Source organism: Zeus faber, assembly GCF_960531495.2.
Source record: "Zeus faber genome assembly, chromosome: 1".
Lineage (NCBI taxonomy): Eukaryota > Metazoa > Chordata > Actinopteri > Zeiformes > Zeidae > Zeus > Zeus faber.
In genome coordinates, this window is record NC_137193.1 from 6,053,477 (window position 1) to 6,064,533 (window position 11,057).

General features: G+C 51.5%; 1 protein-coding gene across 1 annotated transcript in view; it reads left to right on the plus strand.

The window, feature by feature from the left end:
- Positions 1-9,441, plus strand: part of LOC307230829 (uncharacterized protein) — a gene marked incomplete at both ends in the record, with an annotated part of 17,056 nt that extends 7,615 nt beyond the window's left edge. The window contains 3 exons of the mRNA XM_080001279.1: positions 2,683-2,922; positions 6,657-7,047; positions 8,862-9,441. Of these exons, the coding sequence (XP_079857405.1) occupies positions 2,683-2,922; positions 6,657-7,047; positions 8,862-9,441 (1,211 nt within the window). The remainder of the gene's footprint in view (positions 1-2,682; positions 2,923-6,656; positions 7,048-8,861) is intronic.
- Positions 9,442-11,057: the final 1,616 nt, after the last annotated feature.

Consider the following 11,057-nt stretch of genomic DNA (forward strand, 5'->3'; position numbering starts at 1 on the left):
TGAGCCCTCCCGTGTCTTTGCTCCCTAGCCGCGCCCCTGATTTCAGGTATCGAGGCAAAAACCCACCCAAAAATACCCATTGATTTTCGGATGAGGGAAGTGCAACAATGTTAGGCCTCATTCCTGCACCGCTCTATATTGCTAATAAATGATTATATTCCTAATCTTATCGACTCTCATGTGCTGATAAAAAACATACCAAGCAATTTGGAGATTTTTCTTGAGCTGGGGGAAGAATCGTGAGGTTTTGGGAAATTGCAACTTTTCCGGGGGAATTGACTAAACGGTAGAAGGCTTTAAAAAAGCCAGCGGAGTGAAAATCTGGATAATTGGCACGTGTCCCATAAAGGACAGGAAGTGCGACGTGGCCCCAAACTCAACGCCCAGAAAGGAGGCGTCTGGAGAACGAACGAGAGAATCCTTTTGAAGAGCGCGACCGCCCCGCCCCGCCCAACCCGCACCGCCCCGCCCCGCCCCGCCCAACCCGCACCGCCCCGCCCCGCCCCGCCCTGCACCGCCCCGCTCCGACCCCTGCTTCCTGTCGGCCTGTCTTCGTCCCCCCAAACCGCCACTTTCCCCACACCACAAGCCCTCCGGGGCCCGCCAGCCGTCCCCGTGCAGTTTTAACGATCGCTGTGACCAAAAGCAGGAGCCTCCTCGTAGCGCTAATGACCTGTTCGGTGGCAGCCGCAGCATCATGGATACGGTTGTCATGGAAACGGGGTTTTGAAGAGAAGCACCAGCTGCGCTGAACTTCCCCAAGTTCAGGATTTCAAATTCTCAATCGGCAGCAGATTGAGGCCAAATAACAATATTGTTCATTCATTTTGTTCATTTAAGTGGTGGCAGAGTTATTTGTTTATTATTATTCAAACAATATTCATCAATTAACAGCATCTTCTTGCGAATATATATTTTTAATTATATAAAATAACAATAACAATAAAAATAACTAAAACTAAAAAAAGTCTCCAACTCCAAGTGAGTATCATTAGCAGTGGCAGTAAAAATACTAATAATGGTAAGAGTAATCATAATAATACTAATTATAATTATAATAATGAAAATGTCAGCAAATGTACTGTGGTCATTTAAAAACAGTTGCATTAGAGTGAGGAATGTGAAGAATATAAAATAAAAAATCCTAAGATATGGTACAATTATGTTTCTGTAATCACCTTTCCCAAAGAACAGTCCCCTTTCCAATAGACAAATACAATTTCTCTTTGGAAAATGACGTTTCCCATGGTCACTTTTCCCATAGAAAAATGACTTTTCCAATATAAAAATTACTTCCCCCATAGAGGAAATATTTTTCCGATATAAAATGACTTTTTAAATGGAAAAAAGACTTTTTTAATAGAAATATGACCTTTCCAAATGACAGTGTTCCATCACTGCTCCTTCCATTTGAACTGCACCTGAAGGCCTGCTCCTCCTTCATGTTGATGCTTCAAAATGGCTGTGGTCTCACTGTGGCATTCTGGGTAATTCCGGCCACCACCTGCAGTGTGACCTTCCCTCCCTCCCACCGGTACAAACACCAATATATTGTTAAAAACACACACAGTATATATATATATATATATATACTGTATATATACTTTATTTATATATATATATACAGTATATATATACTGTATATATACTTTATTTATATATATATATACAGTATATATATATACTGTATATATACTTACTACTTACTATACTATTTATATATGTACAGTATATATACACTGTACATATACTTTATATATATACTTAATTTTTATATATATATATATATATATATATTATATATATACTTTATATATATATACATAAATAGTGTGTGTTTCTATTTGTGTGTGTATTTAATGCACTGCTTCTGTATGTACATGTGTAGAAAGTATGTATACATATATACTGTATATGTACATGTGTATTTATGTATATATTGTATTTATATAAAGATGGTTGTGGGTGGTTGCCATGGAGATGTGAAGCACTTACTGTGTTCTGATGATGTCATCATTAACAATGCTGCTTCCTGTTCTCTCTATCTATCTATCTGTCTGTCTGTCTGTCTGTCTGTCTCTCCATCTATATCTCTATCATCCCTCTCTCCCCCTCTCTTCTCTCTCCTTCCCTCCCCCGCCTACCTCCTCCTCCCCCTCTCTCTCCACCTCCCCTCTCTTGCTCTTATCCCTCTTGTCTTTCTACCCGTTTTCCTCCCATCCCCCCCACACCTCTTTTCCTCCTGCCCCTCCATTTATCCCTGTCTCTCTCTCCCTTCTTTCCCTCTATCCTTCTATCCTCCCATGCCCGTCCCTCTCCCCCATCCTTCCTTTATCTCGCCCCCTCCCCCGTCGCCCCTCGTTTCCTATCTTTCCAACCCTTTTTTTTTTCTCCCCACTCCCATCCCTCCATCTTTATTTCCCCCTCTCTATCTCTCTCTCTCCCCATCGCTCTTCTCTCTCTACCCCGTCTCCCCCTCTCTCTCCCTTCTATTCCCTTCCTTGTTTATCTACCCCCTCCCCCACCTCCACTCCTTTCTCCTCCCTCTCTCTCTCCCTCCCCCCCCCCAATCTCTCTCTCCCTCCCCCGTCCCTCTACCTTTTCTATCCTTTTTCTTCCCATCCCCCTCCGTCTCTATTGATATTCTCTCCCTCCCTCCCTCCCTCTCTCCCTCCTCCGCAGAGCGAGTGCCCAGGATGAACAACATCCAGATGCCCTCGGCGGGGACCCTCCTGTCGGGGCCCGGCGGGGGCCCGCTGGGGGGGAAGCACGGCAGCGGCAGCTTCAGCTCGCGGCCGGGCCCGGGCCCCGCCCCCCATCCCTCCTTCTCTCACTCCTTCCACAACCTGGCGCAGCTCCCCCCGTCCTACGAGGCCGCCGTCAAGCCCGAGCTCAGCCGCTACAGCTCGCTCAAGCGCCTGGGTGAGGGCCACAAGCCAGGCGGCGCCGGCTCCCGAGCGCGCTTCACACCCAAGCGCGCAATCGCGCCCGGCGGGCGGACCCTCCCACCAAGTGGCCGCCGGGTGAACTGCGTCTGGGTTCTTCATCCCAAAAACACTGTTGTGGCAAATGGGGAAATGGGAGAGCGGGTTTTTTGGGTTTTTTTTTTTTTTGGGGAACAACAGCGTTTGCTCCGCTGGTCGTTCACCATTTTCCATAAATGAGTCTTTAAAAACTCCCTTTATATTGTGTTTGCAAAACGAAAACAGCTCAAAATACACGCAACTTATATATGTGTAAAAAAAAAAAGATTCATTTATAGTGAATACGATGACAACCAAGGTTATGTTAATGATGTTTGTATTTTGAAATATTTCGGTTATTTACTTCGTTTTAAGCCGTCACATGGTCCATCCGCTTAATCGCACACAGAAAAATCTAACTGCGGCAGAGGCGGAGCTTGTCCCAGAGGGGCGGGGCTTACCCCTGGGTGTCACAGCTTTTTGTGTGCGGCGTCCAACTCTCCATAGGAATGAATGGAATTCCACTGTTATTGTCATTTGTTGGATACGGTCTAAGACGTCAGTCTTATGAGGCATCAAGTGGACTGACATTACACTAACCAGCATACTGACCAGCACACTGACCAGTACACTAACCATTACACTGACCAGCATACTGACCATTACACTGACCAGCATACTGACCAGTACACTAACCATTACACTGACCAGTACACTGACCAGCACACTGACCAGTACACTAACCATTACACTGACCAGCATACTGACCATTACACTGACCAGCATACTGACCAGTACACTAACCATCACACTGACCAGCACACTGACCAGCACACTGACCAGTACACTAACCAGCACACTAACCAGCACACTGACCAGCACACTGACCAGTACACTAACCAGCACACTGACCAGCATAATGACCATTACACTGACCATTACACTGACCAGCATACTGACCATTACACTGACCAGTACACTAACCAGCACACTGACCAGCATACTGACCAGCACACTAACCAGCACACTGACCAGCACACTGACCAGTACACTAACCAGCACACTGACCAGCATACTGACCAGCATACTGACCAGTACACTAACCAGCACACTGACCAGCATACTGACCAGCATACTGACCAGTACACTAACCAGCATACTGACCAGCATACTGACCAGCATAATGACCATTATACTGACCAGCATACTGACCAGTACACTGACCATTACACTAACCAGCATACTGACATTACACTGACCAGCACACTGACCAGTACACTAACCAGCATGCTGACCAGTACACTAACCAGCATGCTGACCAGTACACTAACCAGCATACTGACCAGCATAATGACCATTACACTAACATTACACTGACCAGCATACTGACCAGTATACTAACCAGCATACTGACCAGTATACTAACCAGCACACTGACCAGTACACTGACCATTACACTAACCAGCATACTGACCAGTATACTAACCAGCATACTGACCAGTATACTAACCAGCATACTGACCAGTACACTGACCAGTACACTGCCGTCAAAATCCATCGGAAATAATTCACGGCTCAAAGACGGACGTCATCAGAACGAGGGAAAACACAGAGCAGCTGGAAAGGTGAAAAGAGAGAGAGAGGGAGGCAGGGGGGTCGAGCGAGAGAGCTGTGGTCTGGGATTAGAGGTGACAAAGAGGGAGAGGGGGAGGGAGGGAGGGGGGAGGAGGCGAGAGAGGGATGGATGGAGTAAGAAGGAGTCAAAATGACGGAAGTGAAGGGGGAGAGAAAGAGGAGGGAGAGGGGGGGAGGAAGCCGGGAGACGGGGATGGGGAGGGATTGATTGGAAGTCGGGGTGAAGGCTTGGGAGTGATGGAGAGCTGGATGGAGGGAGGGAGAGAGGGAGAGAGAGAGAGGGGGATGTGTAGGGGGGAGGCGAGAGAGAGCTGTAAAGGTGGGAGAGAAACAGAGAAAGGGAGGGGGAGCGAGAGAGGAAGAGAGAGAGCTGGAAAGGCGATAGAGGGAGGGCGAGAGACCGAGAGATAGTGGGAGAGAGAGAGAGGGAGAGAGAGGGAGAGGGAGGAAAGATAGACAGGAAGGGGAGGATAGCCTCTCTCCCTCCCTTCTTCCCGCTCTCTCTCTCTCTCTCTCTCTCTCCGTCTCCCCCCTTCTCTCTCTCTCGCTCCCCCTCTCCCTTCTGTTCGCCCTCTCTCTCTCCGCCCGCTCTCTCTCTCTCCCCCACTCTCTCCCTACGTCTCTCGCCCTCTGACAGCAGAGCGGGGGAAGGGTGGTCTCAGCGCCGGGTGATGGATGGTTTCTACGTGGGGGACCTCATGCACGTGCAGCTGTGTGTGTGTGTGTGTGTGTGTGTGTGTGTGTGTGTGTGTGTGTGTGTGTGTGTGTGTGTGTGTGTGTGCATATATGCATGCACACGTGTGAGTGCATGTGTACATCCATGCACATGCTTGTGTGTGTGTGTGTGTGGTGGTATTTTTTATCATCATAGAAGAATAGAAAGGAGAAGAGGGAGGGTCAAGGGAAGAGAGAGAGGGAGGAGACGATGGGGGGATGAGGAAAGGGAGAGAAGAGGGATAATAAGAGAGAGATGAACAGACCTCGAAGGCTGGAGGCGAAAGAGAGAAGCGAGGGGGGAGGAAAAGTGCAGAAGCGGGAGAGTGAATGGGAGAGAGGAGGGGGAGGAGGAGGAGGAGGAGGAGAGGAAGAGGAGGAGGAGGTTAAAGGTCAGCTTGGATTGGCTCACAGGGAGCGCGAGGCTTTGAAGATTAAAGCCTGGAACCTGGCGAGAGAAAACACCTTCACTATTAATGATCCCTAGTGATGCGGAGCCCCCTCCTCCTCCTCCCCCCTCCTCCTCCCCCCCCCCCCCCTCCTCCTCCTCCTCCTCCTCTTCCTCCTCCTCCTCCTCTTCCTCTCCTGTTGCTTGGTCACTTCATCTCCCTCTCCTCCTGTTGCTCCTTTCTTTTTCTCATTTGGCCTTATTGGTTTTTTTTACCTTCATTTAACCTTTTCCCGCATCATTCAATCATTCAGCCTCTGTCTCTCTCTCTTTCTGTCTCTCTCTCTTTCTGTCTCTCTCTCTTTCTCTCTGTCTCTCTCTCTTTCTGTCTCTCTCTCTGTCTCTCTCTCTCTCTGTCTCTCTCTCTTTCTCTCTGTCTCTCTCTCCATCATTCTCTCCATCTTTTCTTTTACCTTTGAAGATGCAGCTTGTCATGTTTTGCATGTAGGCGGACGAGAAACATCTGCTCTACTCTCCCTCTACTCCCCCTCTACTCTCCCTCTACTCCCCCTCTACTCTCCGTCTACTCTCCCTCTACTCCCCCTCTACTCTCCGTCTACTCTCCCTCTACTCCCCCTCTACTCTCCCTCTACTCTACCTCTGCTCTACTCAAGATGGCGCCATGAGCTAGTGTTAGCATTAGCATCCAGGTGGAGTGAAACTAGGGCCATGAAACCGGGCGGAGAAGTGGTTGCCCGTTGCAACGGTCATTATTTACAGAACAGCGCTCGCTACCCGGCGAATAACTGACGACTGATTGCCGCTAGCGACCAATGACAGCGGAGTATTCCGCAGATCTGCGATGATAAATGGATGTGTGTTGTGACCGACGCCTCTTCCTCTTCCTCTTCCTCTTCCTCTTCCTCTTCCTCTTCCTCTTCCTCGACCCCCCGCAGAGAAAGACCTGGACGACTACCCCGGCTACTACTCGTCCAAGCGCCGTCCCAACAACGGCAACGCCCCGCCCGCCTTCCACTCATCCCAGCACCACCTGCCGTGGGGCGGGGACTACACCCTGGGCACCCGGGGCACCCTGCCGCTGCACGGCTCCCGGCCCAGGATCCACATGCCCGGCTCCACCCCCAACCCCTACCCCCTGCCCTCCCAGGCCCCCGCCCAGGTTCCGTACGCCTTCGACCGGCCGCCCCGCCGGGTCCGGTCCCAGGACCAGCTGCTGCTGGGCGGGGAGGGGAGCTCCCTGTCCCGCCTCTCCAAGAACCAGCAGCACCAGTACTACAAGGCCCTGATGAGCACCAGCCAGAGCTCCAACTCCCAGACGCTACGCAGGTGAGGCGGAGGAGGAGGAGGGGGAGGTGAAGAGGAGAGAGATGGTGGAGAGGGGCGGGGAGGTCGAGGGGGGATGGGAGGGGAGAGGAGGGGAGGCTGAGAGGGGAGAGGAGGCGGGGAGAATAAAGGGGAGGGGTGGTGGAGAGAGGGAGAGGAGGGATGGAGAGGGAGACGGAGAGGCGAGGAGTGGGTGGGCGACGATGAAGGAGAGAGGGGGTGTGGAGGAGAGGGGGAGGATGAGAGATGAGGGGAGGAGAGAAAAGGAGGGAGTAGTGATGGAGAGAAGGGGAGAAGGAAAGAACATGGGAGAGGAGGAAGGGAAGAGAGGGGGGAGGAGAGGAAGAGAAGGGAGGAAGGGAAGGAAGAGAGGAGAGGAAGAGAGGGGGGAAGAGAGGAAGAGAAGGGGAGGAAGAGAGGGGAGGAAGGGAGGGGAGGAAGGGAAGGAAGAGAAGGAAGGGAGGAGAGGAAGAGAGGGGAGGGAGAAGTGAGGCAAGGGGAGGTGTGGTGCGGGGTGAAGGTGGAGGAATGGAAACGCTGAGATGAGCAGAATCCAGACGGAGAGATAAGACTCCTCTACCTCCTTCTACCTTTACTGTACTCCACCCTATTGACTCTACTCTACCACTACCTCCTTCTACTGTACCTTTACTCCACCCTACTGTACTCTACTTTACCTCTGCTCTAATATCTACTCAACCTCTTTCTACGTCTACTCTACCTTTTTTCTACTCGGCCTTACTGAACTCTACCCTACCTCTACTCTACCTTTACTCTACTCCACCTCTCTCTACCTCTACTCTACCTCCCTCTGCTCTACTGAACTCTACTCTACCTCTACCTTTACTCTACTTATACTCTACCTCCTTCTATTCTACTTCTACTCTATTCAACCTCCCTCTACTCTACCTCTACTCACCCTCTCCCTCTACTCTACCTCTACTCTACCTCCTTCTACTCTACCTCTACTCTACCTCCTCTCTACCTCTACTCTACTCTACCTCTACTCTACCTCTACTGTATCTCCCTCTACCTCCTCTCTACCTCTACTCTACCTCTACTCTACCTCTACTCTACCTCTACTCTACTCCACCTCTCTGTACGTCTACTTTACCTTTATAATACTCTGCCCTACTGAACTCCACTCTACCTCTACTCTATCTCTAGTCTACCTCCCTCTGCTTTACCTTTACTCTACTCTGCTCTACTGAACTCTACTCTACCTCTACTCTTCTTATACTCTACCTTCTTGTATTCTACTTCTACGCTATTCAACCTCCCTCTACTCTACCTCTACTCACCCTCTCCCTCTACTCTACCTCTACTCTACCTCCCTCTGCTGTACCTCCCTCTACTCTACCTCCTCTCTCCCTCTACTCTACCTCTACTCTACCTACCTCTACTCTATTCTACCTCTACTCTACCTCTACTGTACCTCCCTTTACTCTACCTCTACTCTACTTCTACTCTACCTCTACTCTACCTCGACTCTACTTCTATTCTACCTCTACTCTACTCTACCTCTACTCTACCTCCTCTCTAACTCTACTCTACCTCTGCTGTACCTCCCTCTACTCTACCTCTACTCTACCTCCTCTCTACCTCTACTCTACCTCTATTGTATCTCCCTCTACTCTACCTCCACTCTACTTCTACTCTACCTCTACTCTTCTTCTACTCTACCTCTACTCTACTCTACCTCTACTCTACTCTACCTCTACTCTACCTCTACTCTACTCAACCTCCCTCTACTGTGCCACTACTCACCCCTCATCTACCTTTACGTCACCTTGACTCTCGGTTCTTCTCCCTCCCAGGTCGCACGAGAGGCTCCTGGTCTCCCCCGACCTGGAGGACCGGCTGCTGGGGCTGATGCTGACAGGAGCTGAGCGGGGCATGGGGGGCGGCATGGGGGGCGGCATGGGGGGCGGCATGGGGGGCGGCATGGGGGGCGGCATGGTGCCCACCATGGGGCGGCTCAGCCACCACCAGAAGGCCCAGTCCCAGCAGAACATCTGCGCCACGCCCAACATGGACCGCCACCACATGATCAAGATGAACTCCTCCGGGCACGACCACGACCGGGACCGAGACCGGGACCGGGATTGGGATCGGGACCGGGACCGGGACCGCGATCGGGACCGAGACCGGGACCGCGACCGCGACCGGGACCGCGATCGGGACCGCGACCGCGACCGAGCCGGGGGGTCCGGGATGGGACCGGGTCGCCAGGGCTGGGACCCCCAGGGTGTGATGGGAGGAGGCCCCCCCGGCGCCCGGCGCATGGCCTTCGCCGCCAAGAGGCAGAGCACCGTGGAACAGATGCACTACATCCCCGGGGGAGGCGGGGGAGGGCAGGGGCTGCGGACGGCGAGTAAGAATGAGGTGACGGTGTAAAAGAGAGAGAGAGAGAGAGAGAGAGAGCGAGAGAGAGAGAGAGAGAGAGCGAGCGAGAGAGAGAGAGCGATAGAGGGGAATAGAGCGAGGGAAAAGACGAAGGACACGCACAATCACGTCGTCAATAAGAGAGAGATTTGGGGTCGCTGCCTCCAGGGACTGGAACCCCGGTCTTTAGGAGGCCGACACTGCGCCCCAATCAGGAAGCAGCCGCTGGGGGCCCCCCAGCGACCCCGCGCCGCCGGTTTTCAGCCCCGCCCCTTTCAAGAGAATACTCAGCCACGACGCGCAAAGGAAATAGAGAAATGTTCACTTTGAAGCCTTTGAGGTCGAAGTTCTTTCGGCGTCGGACGCGTCGCCCTTGTTGGGCGCAAATGGAGGCGTGTCGCCGGACGCTCCTGTCCAGGGACTCCACCCACCCCCCCTCCCCCATTTTTTTTTCGGGCGGATGAGCTTCACTACGCCCTGGCAAGCGCTCCGACGGGGACATAACCAATGAATCCTGTCTTTGAATCCTCCTACGGTACGGAGCACCGAAAGCAAGGGAGACGCTCGGCCCGGCGTTGGTATTTTTTAGACAGCCGTGGAAAAGTGGTGGCGTCCATGAAATGACTATGTTACCAGCGCCCGTGCGACCGCGCCCTGCAGGGTTTGGTCGACGCTGAAGAGCCGACAGATGAGCCTGACCGAGGCCGCCCGGCGTCCCTTCCTCTCTCCTTCTGATCGGACGCCGTCACTGGAGAGCGCCGTTGTTTTCGATCGGAACAACGACCCCTTTCGCTTCCTGTTTGAAGACTCCTGGTTGCCTCCGCGGTGCGATCTGGACGTCCATTTCAAATTGAGGCAGTGGGTTGCCGACTTTCCCCCCCGAACAATGATTAGATCTTTACTTGGGGCCCTTTTAAGGCCGTTTTAGGACTCGAATAGGGTCCTTTCAAGGTCCTTTGAAGTCACTGTTAGGCTCATTTGAGGTCCTTTAAAGACCATTTTAAGATCCCTTTAAGGGTTATTTTAGGTCCTTCCATGCTCGTTTTAAGGCCCTTCTGACATCCTTTTAAGGCTCGTTTTATGTCCTTTTATGGGTAATTTTATCTTCATTTTAAGGCTCATTTAAGGTCCCTTTAAGGCTCATTTATGGTCATTGTAAAGCTCATTTTAGGTCCTTTAAGACTCCCTTCGGGTCCTTTTAAGGCCCTTGTAGGGCTAATTTTATGTCCTTTTAAGGCTCATTCAAGGTCCCTGTAAGGCTCATTTTAACGTCCTTTTAAGGCCCTTTTCGGGCTCATTTGGAGCCACTTTAAGGTCTTTTAAGGACTCTGCCAACAAAATATCAACACAAAGCCTCACAGCCACCGGTGCTTGAGAGGCACTGAGCGCTGAGTGGTGGAGACGTCTATCATCACGCTGTTTTCAAACTAAAGCCAAACTAATTTTTTTTTTTTTCTTCAAAAACTTTGGGAAGAGCCGTTGGCGAGCGGCGGGCGTGGTCCCTCCGGGGGCTCCAGGCACGGAGACGGAGGTCGTGTACAAAGTGGACGTTTTGGGGGACGGACGATGGACACTCCACACCAAGGGCTAAAGTGTGACTACTGTGTGTGTCTGTGGTCCGTACACTA